A 14048-nucleotide genomic window follows, 5' to 3' on the forward strand; every position below is an offset into this window, starting at 1 on the left:
AACAATAAAAGCAGTGCTTTCTATCCACAAACTGAATGCGGATACACTCCCTGCCATGTGTCATGTTGCTCTTCTCTTCCTGCTTGTGTAACTCCTCAATATCAAACTCTGAATATTAGCTTTCAGTGTGATTTTCTTCAAGAATCTACTGATAGTGTCAGCACATGAACACAGAGACACACACAAAACACTTCAAAACCGACTGAAAGAGGTAGTAAAAACACTGCATGTTGGATACTGGAAAAGAGATATTTATTATACAGTTCTTAAATGGGATTTGGCTACATTACATTAGCAGCTTCATGCTAGCACCTCTAATATACTTTTATTGTCTCCCTCCTTTTTGTTCAGTTCTCACACTGCAACAAACGAATGTGAATACACTTACAAGGTATGAAGACTAACCTGCCAAGGCCGATCCCAATCCAGAGGAATAGGAAATGCTCCAAGCCATGCTCCCACTATGCTACACATCGTGGTAATCTGTAGACTGTTATCCCAGATGGACATAGCTCTGGAAGATTAGCACATATTACAAGATTTTAACAGCACAAAAGTAATCCTTTCAGAGCTTTAGACCGACTGATCTGATCTCTGCCATGCTCTGCAAGTCAAACAGCAGATATAAAATGTCAATTGTATTTTTTTTAATATATAATTTACAGATTTATTGGGTGGGGGGTGGTTATATGGGTATATGTCTACTACACCTCGCTCATAGCAGCAACCTTTCCCCCACCCCTGCATTTTCCATTGTTTTCGAGGAGGTTTGTTAGTAAGGAGCATATATCACTTTCCCCGCCTTAACCACACACCATACATAGAGGGGCGGAATGTAATATCTCCATACCACTTCCAGCCCCTGACAACATGAGAGTTACATTTCAGGCACCAAATCTGGGGTCCAGCACGCAAAATTAGCTTGTATGCTGTATTTAAAAATATAAAAACTGCTATAATGTTATGACTAACAATTCTACTAATGCTACTGCATACATTCAACTCCAATTCCTATGGAAATATGACAGACAAAAACATTCAACCCCCTAGCAGATTTTACTGAACACTGCACCTTTTAGTCTTCAGATGGAGGCATAACATGATGAAATATAGAAGTTATTTAAAAAAACGTTATGGACCTAAAGCAAGTTTTATTTTTGCCAAAGGATACTTAATTACTCCTTGTGGCAATAACAAAAAGGTTACTCGGATTTTTGCCTTCAGACTGGAGAATATCATTATAGGTAGGCTGAAGATGTGGCACAGAGATCTGCATTAGGTTTTGGCTAGGATTCAGATTTTGGATTTGAAGCTGATGGAGCTGAAAATCCTGTGAACTGTTATTGAGATATTTCCACTATCTTGAGTCAAATCCAAATCAGAACTGTGGTAGACCCTAGACCAGCTGATGCTACGGTACGCACAATGTTCTCTGCTATGGTGCATCCCCAGTTGTGTTTAACACTGTGTTAGTTCCCACAACTCCCCAGGGTTCCAATAGGATGTACTTTCCCAGTACACATAGATCTAAGAGTCTCCTTAGCAGCCTCATATACTTCAGCCTTTTATTAAAATATCAAAGATAGATACCTCCTCTGCAGTTGTCATCACTGAAATTAGGAAAGGCCAGTTGCATTTGAAAGCTGTGATGAAAAAGCCACAAGGTGACAAAAATTAATGTTATTTTAACTTTTTGAGCCTGTGACCCTTAGGGTTAGCCATGACCAGCTGACACAATGTTAAACACAACAGTCCCTGTATGCACTGTTTCACACCACGTTAATTAACATGATTCCTCAGGGTTGTAGTCTAACATGATATAATTTCCCAGAGTAGAAAATCTGTTAGGGAGATTATTTTTAACCCAAACTGAGACAAGAGAAGAAAGAAGTGGGGCAGATTTTGTGTGGAGTCTATAAGAGAATACACAAGGGACTTTTCACAACAGTCAGCAATTTTTTTCCCTTTATAAGTGTAGGTCTTTCTAGCACGCAACTTCCAATCAGAATGGAGGATTCAGGCTACTGCCATTGTACCACATCAATGGGCATGCTAATAGGGAGGGGAAATCCATTTAGCCAGTTCTGCCTCCAGTTACAATAGCCTCAACAACTGGTCTCTCACAGGTTTAAGGTAAGAACTAGATGGAGGTATTTCTAGGCAAAGGATATTTTCTATCATAGAATCACAGAAGTGTAGGACTGGAAGGGAGCTCAGCAGGTTATTTAGTCCAGCCCTCTGCCTTCAGGTCAGGAGTAAGTAATAACTAGACCAGGGGTGGGCAAACTTTTTGGCCTGAGGGCCATACCAGGGTTCCGAAAGGAATGTGCTACTTACGGTGTACTACTTACGGCTGCCAGTCCCGGTGCTCTGAGCGGCATGGTACGGGAGCGGGGGGGTTGGATAAGGGGCAGGGGATCCTGGGGGACAGTCAGGGAACAGTTGGATAACCGTGGGAGTCCTAGGGGGCCTGTCCGGGGGCGGGGGTATGGATAGGGGTAGGGGCAGTCAGGGGACAGGGAGCATTGGATAGGGGGTGGGGTCCCGGGGGGGGGGGCAGTTACAGGCAGGGGGGTCCCGGGAGGGGGCAATCAGGGGACAAGGAGCAGGGGGAGTTGGATGGGTCAGGGGTTCTGAGGGGGGCAGTCGGTGGTGGGAAGTGGGCGGATAGGGGGCAGGGGCCAGGCTGTTTGGGAAGGCACAGCCTTCCCTACCCAGGTGTAGTGTATTAAATTGCTCCCCATAGGAACGTGCTACTTACTGTGTACTACTTACAGCTGCCAGTCCTGGTGGTCCATAAGTAGCACATTCCTACGGGGAGCAATTTAATACACTGCACCTGGCGGCTCTTGCAGCTTCGCCGCCCAGAGCGCTGGCAGCATGGTGAGCGGAGGCTGCGCGGGTGGGGCCAGGGTCTAGTCTCCCCGGCCGGAAGCTGAAGGGCCGGGCAGGACGGTCCCGCAGGCCGGATGTGGCCTGTGGGCCATAGTTTGCCCACCTCTGAACTTGACCATTCCTGACAGGTGTTTGTCTAACCTGTTCTTAAAAACCTCCAGTGATGGAAATTCCACAACCTGCTGACCCTAGGCAATTTGTTCAAGCGCTTAATTACCCTGACAGTTAGGAAGCTTTTCCTAATGTCCAACGTAAACCTCACTTGCTGCAATTTAAGCCCATTGCTTTTAGTCCTATCCTCAGAAGTTAAGGAAAACAAATTTTCACTGGCCTCCTTGTAACAATCTTTTATGTACTTGCAAACTGTTACCATGTCTCCCCTCAGTCTTCTCTCCTCCAGACTAAACAAACACAATTTTTTCAATCTTTCCTCATAGGTCATGTTTTCAAGACCTTTAATCATTATGGTTGCGCTCCTCTGGACTTCCTCCAATTTGTCCATGAAATGTGACACCCATAACTGAATGCAATACTCCAATTAAAGACTTATCTGTGTAGAGAGGAGTGAAAGAATTACTTCGCGTACCTGGCTTACTTACAATACTGCTGCTAATACATCCCAGAACAATGTTTCCTTTTTTAACAACAGCGTTACACTGTTGACTCATATTTAATTTGAGATCCCCTATAATCCCCAGATCCCTTTCCGAAGTACTCCTTCCTAGGCAGTCATTTCCCATTTTGAATGTGTGCAGTGACTGTTCCTTCCTAAGTGTAGTACTTTGCATTTGTCTTTATGAAATTTCAGCCTATTTATTTCAGACCATTTCTCCAGTTTGTCCAGATCATTTTGAATTTTAATCCTATCCTTGCAAAGCACCTGCAACCCTCTTCCAGCTTGGTATCATCCGCAAACTTTATAAGTGTACTCTCTATGCCAGTGGTCCCCAAACTTTTCAGGGTCGCACCCCCCACTTATCCCTGTCCATGCCCGCCCTAGCTGGGGCCATGAACAGGGAAACAGCTTGTGGGGAGGCAAGGACTGGGTAAGGAGGGCCCAGGCTGGAGCCACAGCTGGGGGCAGGAACAGAGCCCCGACCAGGGGCCAAGGCTGGCAGCCAGGGCCCTAGAGCCAGAAACCGGGGCCACGGCCCAGAGCAGAACTGGGTGGCACTCCTTCCCTGTTCCCCCCAGGGTGGAGGGTGGTGCATGGCTGGCCTAGGCCTTGGCTGCACCCCCCAAACATCCCTCCACACCCCCCTAGGAGGGCACATCCCACAATTCGGGGACCTCTGCTCTAAGCCATTATGTAAATCATTGATGAAGATATTGAGCAGAAAATGACGCAGAATCAATCCCTGCGGGACTCCACTTGATATGCCTTTCCAACTAATAATTACTCCTGGGAACAGTTTTCCAATCAGTTATGCACCCATTTTAAAGCAGCTCCACCTAGGTTATATTTCCTTAGGCTATGTCTACACTACGGCCTGTCAGCAAAAATGTATGTTGCTCAGGGGTGTGAATATTTCACCCCCGAAGGACATAAGTTACACATATGTGCACAGCCAATCACAGTGGTGTTTTCTGTATGCCGGCAGGAGAGTTCACTCCCGCCAGCACTGAGCATCTTCACCTGATGCGCTGCAGGAATGCAGCTGTATTGGTACAGCTGCACCACTGTACATATAGACATGGCCTTAATTTGTTTATGAGATCATGCAAGACAGTATCAAATGCCTTACTAAAGTCAAGATATACCACATCTACCACTTCCCCCCATCCACAAGGCTTGTTAGTCTATTCAAGAACGCTATTAGGTTGGACTGACAAGATTTGCTCTTGACAAATCCATGTTGATTGTTACTTATCACATTATCTTCTAGGTGTTTGCAAATTGATGGCTTGATTATTTGCTCCATTATCTTTCCCGGTATTGATGTTAAGATGACTAGTCTCTAATTCCCCAGGTTGTCCTTATTCCCCTTTTTTTATAGATTGGCACTATATTTGCCCTCTTCCAGTCCTCTGTAATCTCTTCCATTTTCCATGACTTTTCGAAGATGATCACTAATGGCTCATATCTCCTCTGTCAGCTCCAAGGATGTATTTCATCAGGCCCTGCCAACTTGAAAACATCTAACTTGTCTAATTTTTAATTTGTTCTTCCCCTATTTTAGCCTCAATTCCTACCTGATTTTCACTGGAATTCACTATGTTAGACGTTCAATCGCTACAAACCTTTCTGGTGAAAACAAACAAAAAAAGCATTTAGCACGTCTGCCATTTCCACATTTTCTGTGTTGTCTTTCTTCCCTCATTGAGTAATGGGCCTGCCCTGTCTTTGGTATCCCCCTTGCTTCTAATGTATTTGTAGAACGTTTTCTTGTTACCTTTTATGTCTCTAGATAGTTTAATCTCATTTTATGCCTTAGCCTCTCTAATTTTGTCCCTACATACTTGTGTTGGGTATTTTTTATTTTCATCCTTCGTAATTTTATCTAGTTTCCACTTTGTGTAGGATTCTTTTTTGAGTTTCAGATAATTGAAGATCCCCTGGTTAAGCCAGGGTGGCCTCTTGCCATAATTCCTAACTTTCCTATGCAGAGTGATAGTTTGCTCTTGTGCCCTTAATGTCTCTTGGAAAAAATGCCAACTCTCTTGAACTGTTTTTCCCCTTAGGCTTGGCTTCCAATGGGATCTTGCCTACCAACTCCCTAAGTTTGCTCAAGTCTGCCTTCTTGAAATCAATTGTCTTTATTCTGCTGTTTTCCCTCCCACCATTCCTTAGAATCACAAATTCTATCATTTCATGATCACTTTTACCCAAGCTGCCTTCCACTTTCAAATTCTCAATCAGTTCCTTCCTATTTGTCCAAATCAAATCTAGAACAGCCTCTCCCCTAGTTGCTTTCTCCACCTTCTGAAATAAAAAATTGTCTCCAATGCACTCCAAGAACTTGTTGGATAATATGTGCCTTGCTGTATTATTTTTCTCAACAGATGTCTGGGTAGTTGAAGTGTCAATGCTGCTAACGTATGCATGTACATGGGTTGTGCTGAAACCATCAGTGTTCAAGCAATCTAGAACTGCATAAGGGATTCCAGAGCATAGATCTGATATTGAATCTCAAAAACTCCATGCTAACAAGGGCTCCAACAAACGTCCATGTTAGGACACTGCTTTTGTTAAGTAACACTTTGGAGCATTAAGATCAGTGAAAAGATCATCACACATTAAGGAAGCAAATTTCTGAAGAGACAGTATCACACCTATTAATGCAATATGTCTTGCCGCATCTGAAGATCCATTATGTAGCTTATATGTGACATCATGTCTGGGAGAGGAATAGCCAGAACCACAGGCAGGTGTTTGTAGGAGCTGACAGCAGAGTCAGCTGCAAATGAGGAGTTGTCTGGTTCCCTTTTGGCACTGGCAGAAGATGATGCCTTTGTGGAGATGACTAGGAAAATAGGCTGTGTTTGAAAACTTGCTAGCCAACTAATTTTTTAAACATGACTTTGCACCTAATGTAGACACAGTTTAACACCTTGACAAATGTGTTCGCTGGTCACGGTTGATCCGAAGGGGAAAACATGATCCGTTTTCCTTGTTTACACGTACCCTCTGACAAGTCATGTTGAACATCACTGGTTGGGTTACTTGCTCAAGGAAGAAACCTCACCACAATCTGGTAACAGTCACCTTAGGTCTAGCAGGACACTTTATACAGGAGTGGATATAAAGCTATACAATCTCCTCTGTAGGACTTGCATGATTGTAGGTAGCGCTGGGGCAGAGTTCTGACATCCAGTATGGGGTCTTACCTGGGTTCCTTTGAAACCAAAGCTTCTGAGGCTTTCCAGGCTGGCTTCATGGCAATCTTAACAGACCAATTGGAGAAGGCCAGGGAGACATTGAGGAGTACACTCTAGGACCCAGTGGCACACAGTTACATTTGTGATTATTTATCATGTGCTGGCCAGTCATAGTCCCTTCTGGGGCATAAAGCACAGTAGGCATGTCAATAGATGGTGCACCAATGCCAATAACCAGCATGAAAAGGGACACGGAAGTGTCCACAAGTGCTCCAGTAACGCACTATTGCCCAAGGACCCTGTCCAGAGATATATGTCACTCTGGAGAATGCACGGCAAGTGAGCCAAAAGCCCTAGGTATGCTGATGATGCAAATGGCCCTCCCTAAGGTGCTCCGGAGGGAGTAGATGAAAGAGGCAAAAATCCCCAAGGTGTGTTGACAATGCCACTGAATGTCCATAAATTGTTTAAGAGAAGAGAAGATGAAGGGCACATATAAGCCCCACAAGCATAAACATCAGGAACATCCCCAAACTCTACCAGCTAATCGATTAAAAAATGCTGGGTTTTGGTTGCTATTTGTTCATTTTTTTACGGTATACACCAGTGAGACAAAAGGATGGATTTAATCAGCCGTTGTGGTCCCATATAAGCTCCTTCATCAACCAGAGAATGGAACTGATCACCAGAGGCAACTTAAGTACCTCAGTAGGCAGCATGCCCCTCTGGGTAGCACAGCTTAGACTTTTTACTTTAGGCAGGTCCCACCACTCCTGTGCTCTGGCACACCCTCTGTTGTATTTCTATCTGTTAAGATGGATATCTTTGAAGAATCTCTCATATTCCACTGCAATTTTCCTTTAGCATTCTGCAGTTCTCATCTGCCATACAAATTTCCTAATGACTGCACCACAACTAAGATGGGGAAGAGTTGGTCTGGGGCTTACCTGGGAAGGACAGCTCTGCTTTATAGCGTGTGTGTTTGGGGAAGGAGGTCAGAAACTGCTGTAAAAAAATGTGCTTGGTGGTCAGCTTTGCAGCAATGTCTCACTCCCCCTCCCCCCAGAAACGTGAGGTCCGAAGGGCATAAAGGTACGAAATCTGGGTGGGGCAAGCCTCTTTGTTCCACACAGCGAATAAGCCAGCACCCACCCTCCCTCCCTCCCTCCCCTAGTGAAGGCGAATGGCATGCTGGGTTAGGACCTGTTGTGGGCATTATGCTAGCCGCTCCTTTTAAAGGAATTTTTCCCCCCCATCACCAGAATTGGCTTCGGTGGAGTGAGGTTTTTTCACCTTCCCCACAGCGGGTATGAGGGAGGACCTTTTCTGGTGAGAAGAAAAGGTGGTAGGCCATATGTCGCAACTTATTTTGTAGGGTTGAGTGGATGTTCAGTGCAGGTACTCCACAGGAACAGCAGCCAGTGATCAGATAAATGTGGTCCCATTTATGTGGTAAAGGACTTAAAAGGAGGTACTGGATAAAGACACAGAACAGGGAAGGGGGTTGGGGACTCCTCTGATTGGTACGGCAGGGAGCCAACTACCCCCCCTCCCCCTTCTCATAGCCCACCTTAACCCTCTTACGAGGGTGGTGGATGGTAAGGTCCAAGCCATAGGTCGGCTGGGGGACCTGGATGGAAACAAAGGGGGGCTGGTGGAAGCCCCGGAGAATGGATTTGAAAAAGCATGGATTTTCCTTCACTGTACACTTTATCTGCCAGGTAGTCCCAGACATCTATATAATAAAGTTGCAGCCTGATTAAAATCTATGACAAGTGTCTCCTGTCCTTCTTGCAGTGTACCCAGACAATGAACCTCAACAAGACACAGAAAGGATCACAGATAAGTAATTCTAACAGAAAAAAAAATATTAGTATTTTTAATATCTTAGAATTTTAGTCTAATCAAGGTTTTTATGTAACTGCTATAATAATAGTGCCTTGACAGGCTTCCCAGTGAGGAAACATCAGGGGCCCTCGCTTTGAGGAACTGGAGCCAGATGCATCTAGAATGAGCTCTGCTGGAATTAATTTTTGTTTACTTCTTACTTGCTGGATTTTTATTAAAAAGTTGTTTGATTTCTTTCTGTCCCATAGGGAAAACAGTTACTTAGGAAAACATGCCAAAAGCCAAAAAGACTGAAGTGACAAACTGCAGTAATTCACTCAACCTATGCCAACAAAGGCTTGGTACCATTACTTCATGCACCTCACCATGTGGGACATGTGAATGATCCCACTTTTCACAAGTTGCATGATATCAACAAGGCTAAGAACAATAAAAGGCTGGATATTTCACAAAACACTGTTCCCTCAACAGACCACAATTTTGAGATTTATCTGGGTATAAGAAGATTTTGCTGCTCAAAGCATTGTTGCGGGCTCTGATGTCCTCTAATTAGTTCATATGCAAGAGCACAATTCCCCAACCAGTAATGCTTCATAAAAAAACCCAAAAACATTAACAAACCCTGAAAGGGCTCCTAGGACTGCAATTGGACTGGATATTTTCCTCAGATTACTTTAGTTTGGAATATAGTTTAGTTTGGCAAAGTTAAAGTAGGCTAACTACTGCAGTGAGTGTGGTTTGTTTTTTATTTTAATTTGTGTAAGCAAGCACAAGTAAAGCTGCAACAAAGTATTCTGTTGGGGATTAATTTTATGACAAATGGAATTTTAAATTTTAAAAAAGGCTGCCATGTGAATATCCCAAAGCAAACTTCCATTAATTAAAGAATACTAGGACAAGCTGAATGGATCCTGCACATTGCCAGTCAAACTAAGGGCTGAAGCCAGCCTGAGGCACTGAGAGGTCCCACAGCTGTCTCTTATTAGGACTGCCAACATTCCCTTAAGAAACTGGTTTATTAGGGTTAATTTCCAGCAGACACCTGAAGTCCTTACAGGGTGAAGATAGAAACCTAGACAGGAGCAGGTTGTAAAGCCAAGCTTGATCACTGGCTTTGCCCCTCAGTGAAGGCCCACAATAGCCTCTGACCTGTAGAAAACTTAGTTCTTTCAATTATATTTGGACATAGGCTGAAGGATGCATTCGTTGCATGTGAAGTAATAAAACAAGTTGTGGAGTCTCCTTTTCTTCACAACCAGCTGCTACCATGACTGGACCATCACAAATCTAAAGACCTGAAGTCCTGGCTTCACTTAATTAGGATTCAGATGGTTTGGCATTTGGCTCCAAAATTCTGAAGTTAGTCTTTTAACACATCTGTCTGAGGCACTGAGCCTACTGAATAGCACCAAGACTGTTACCATGCTGGAAGACCGAATACTAAAAGACAGCAAGCATTTTGCTTAACTTATACAGATCTCAGCACATGAGGCAATTTTTAAGGATTCATGGTCTGTTGTTTCCTATCATACAAACAGCTTGTTTCTACAAAAGATATGTTGTGGATGTGTCTGAGCAGGCCTGGGGCAGGACTTCACGCTACTGGTACCTGTCAGGGAAGGATATATTCAAGAAAAATGCCTGGTAGTATGTTTTTGCCACTTAAATGTATTCAAAAAGTTATTGTCATCAAAAGGCAGACAAGAGTCTGGGTAGCTGAAACAACTGAATGAGAGTCTAGCGTATTTCTAGAATTGTGATTTTGTGATGTCAGAACACTTGCTAAAACGAAAGTTACAATGTTAACTGTTTTCAACTATAAATCTGTTTCCTTTATAATCCTCTGCTTTCACATACAATTCTCCGATTCATTCACCTTTCAGTCTGAATGGCTCTTGCTCAGTCTCTAATCAAAGAGGGTTTTATTATTTTTTTTCACCCTTTCTAAAAGAGCAAAAAGGTTTTTTTGTAAATTTATGGGATTGTGTTTTTGAGGGATTGTAAAAGAACAAATTTAACTACTAAATACTAGTAGTTTTGCAAGGTTTGAAAAAGTTCTTTCAGTTAATAAACCTGAAAAGTGTTTACTGAATATATACTGAAAATGTTTTATATTTACAGCTGTGGATTCAAATGAGTCATGCCTGCAAGTTCAGCTATGTGAGTGAGCATTTGGTTGTTAATTTTACAAAATAGTGCTATTACATATCTGTGGGTGCATAGAAACAAAGAAAAAATAGCTGGTAGTCTAATATTAATAGACCCAACCCTGTATAGAAGCCTTCTGAAAAATATACCACATAACCTCCTGCTCAGGAGAAACGGTGGCCTTCGGAGCATGCCCTGAAAGCCAATAACTTGGATTATGTCAGACCCACATGGGGAAACAAATTACAAAATGTAGGCTCCTCCTGTGCAAGAGATTATCAAATACTGCCTATCTTATTTTCAGGTTTTGTGGTGATGGGCATCACCACAGTCTCTAAATACCACTGTAAACCAGAGCACACAAGTGATCTTGGCGGTCATGAAAGCAATTAAGGTGTTTTCTCAGGCAGTTAGGACTCTCACTATTCAAGGTCTTATTTATCAATATTCATATTTTGAATTGTACCTAGAAGTAAACAGGGAGACAATGCAGACATTTCAGAAGAGTTGTAACGTGCTGCCTGCATCTAATCTACTAAACAGACTTGCTGCCATGTTCTGAACCAGATGTGGCATCTGTGTGTTCTTCAACTGTAACTTTAAGAACACATTCTAATCAAGTCACAAATGCATACATAACTGTGATCAGATCAACATCAGACAGACTATAAGCCATCACAATTATCATCTGAAACCTGCATAGGAGATGATGCTGTGGCAAACCCAGTTTGCAAGAGCAGCGGGCAATCTGGACATATTCCTAAATTATGAGTCTCCTTGACAAAGGACGAAGAAACCTCCTCATATCATAAGGGCAAACATTCTCCTGGGTAAATGCTTTTCTTCTCTACTAAGAATATCCTCTACCTTATCTGTATTGCTTCGGGGAAACTTACAAGGTCCACTGTCAAAGACCAATCGCTATAGTCTTCCCTAGCCCTCCTCTAGCATCTCTGTAGGTGCCAAGGGCAAAATCTAATCCATAAATTCCACATGCTAAACAACACTGGATTCTCTTCCTTTAACTTAAAGAAAATCAAATAAAATTAAATACAAAAAATCTGTTTTAATAGTATGACTTCCTAGTTGAAATAACAAATTTTCAGAAATGCAAAAGACTAAGGTTCAAAATTCATGTTAATGCTTCATGCTGCACATATGTACTATCATCACTATTTTGTCTTAAGTGTGTACATCCTGTTTACCCCATGCAACAAACGATATGCAACAGTGTTTTTGCATTTCCTGACATTTTGTGGAACATCTTACATTGCATTTACATAGTAGTTTGCATTTAACAGAATTATATTAGCACTTTCTTGACATGAGTTTGCACAGGGAATAATCTAGCAATAATGATTAGTCAGAGTGTCCTTGGACTGCCAGATCATTTTCCCGTATAGTCTCTTTGGGTTTTGGTTTATTGGTATTTGTTTTTCTTAAAAGCTTTATAAGGATTTTCTTGTTCAAATGAGAAAGCATTGCCAAATCTACTCAGGATGTACCAAGGATGAGGTAGCTCAAGAGATGGAGGAAAGGCAGACATAGTAGGATTAATGTAGTTTGGTGGAAGGAGCATTGTTTATTTATCCATTGAAATTTGACTTCCATTTCAAGATAGTATTTTGCTTTAGACATCCTGTATTACCTGACCACACTGAAAAAGCTATTTTTTGAGAAATTATTATTGAATGAGAATCTCCCACACTTTTAGCCAGAAATACTTTCCCTAATGGCAGCTCATTACACAACTTAATGTTTATGAACAGTTTTCCTATGCTAAAATGAGTTATTTTTGGCTCAGTAACAATACTCTAAACGAGGAGTTTACATTTGTGTAGTGTTGGGTTTGATGACTGTATACAGTGAGACTCTGAAATGATCCTCTCTTCAAGGTAATTCTTTAAGATATGGTACAGATAAGGTGAAAATTCTACTCCTACTTCCTAAGGATATCAAAAATGACACTTGGTGAATGTACAAAAGAAGCCAAGATAACAGTAATGCTCCCTACAAGCATTAGTAAAAAAATTAAGATTCTTTTTCTTTAAGGAAAGATATTGTCACAGTTGACAGATCAGACTGCATCACAAATGCTCCTGTGCTGTGTCTAGGTTGCATAACATACTTTGACTTTAACTCCAGCCCTCATTTTAAGGAATTTAGACTCTTGGGCCCCAATCCTGCGAACACTTAAAAATGCACATAAACTTTACTGAGGTGATTGATTTCAATGGGACTACTCACATGCAAAAAGCTAAGCATGTGTTTAAGTGTTTGTAAGATCAATATAATACAGACTATAACATATTTACAATACAAGCCTGACATTTGTTGAAGAGAAGAGAAATGGTCTTATTTTTTCCCCACATTAATGGTGTCCCTTTTAATTCAGGAATACACAATATTATGCTTATTAGGCTTCTTTTTTAGTGTTAAGATTAAGATATTGTAGCTAGTACAAAGAATCAGAATCTTAGGACTGGAAGGGACCTGACGAGGTCATCTAGTCCAGTCCCCTGCACTCATGGCAGTACTAAGTATTATCTAGACCATCCATGACAGGTGTTTGTCCAACCTGCTCTTAAAAATCTCCATGATAGAGATTTCACAACCAACCTGAGAAATTTATTCCAGGGCTTAACCACGCTGATAGGAAGTTTTTCCTAATGTCCAACCTAAACTGCCCTTGCTGGAATTTAAGCCCATTTTTCCAGTTTGTCCAGATCATTTAGAATTTTAAATACTATCCTCCAAAGCACTTGCAACCCCTCCCAGTTTGGTATCATCTGCAAACTTTGTACGTGTACTCTCTGTGCCATTACCTAAATCATTGATGAAGATATTGAACAGAACCAAACTCAGAACACACATATAAAAGAAACTAAATCACTTATAAAAAAAATACACTGGGCGAAATACAGTTGTGGTGTAAGCAGGAGGCGTTCCAGTGCAGTCAGTGGAGAAGCACCCACTTGTGCCAGGGCTGATTTTCACCCATTGTGACACTTCTCTGCAAAGACAAAGTTAATATTCTATCTGCATTTATAATCAGTTTAATAAATCACAGGCAAATTACCTGTAAATGCAAAGTATTAAAATGTAAAGCTTAGCTAAATTTTAGTATTATGATGTTTTCTCATTAGACAACTTTAGATATAAACACACTTCATTATTTATTATTTCCTAAAACATATGTACAGTTCACTTTAGTTTGTTTTCATTTACTAAATGGTAACAATTGTGTGACATTGCACTCCATATTTTTATGGAAATATGCTTATGAATGTGAATATGATGTAACTAAATATGCTTTATGCAAAAGGTCTCTTGTAATG

The 14048-nt window shown here is 41.7% G+C and overlaps 1 protein-coding gene across 4 annotated transcripts in view; it reads right to left on the reverse strand.

Annotated features, from left to right (window-relative positions):
* Positions 1-14048, reverse strand: part of PIGF (phosphatidylinositol glycan anchor biosynthesis class F) — a 45538-nt gene that overhangs the window by 20871 nt on the left and 10619 nt on the right. For 3 of the 4 annotated variants that reach the window (XR_012158268.1, XM_073339124.1, XM_073339125.1), the window contains exon 5: positions 406-514. Coding sequence is in view for 3 of the 4 variants with exons in the window: in XM_073339124.1 (XP_073195225.1) it covers positions 406-514 (109 nt within the window). In the remaining variant the exon portion in view is untranslated. Of the gene's footprint in view, positions 1-405; positions 515-8520; positions 13724-14048 lie in introns of those variants that run through there. The other variant, XM_073339126.1, reaches the window with a different exon arrangement.

This window comes from Lepidochelys kempii, chromosome 3 (genome assembly GCF_965140265.1).
Source record: "Lepidochelys kempii isolate rLepKem1 chromosome 3, rLepKem1.hap2, whole genome shotgun sequence".
Lineage (NCBI taxonomy): Eukaryota > Metazoa > Chordata > Testudines > Cheloniidae > Lepidochelys > Lepidochelys kempii.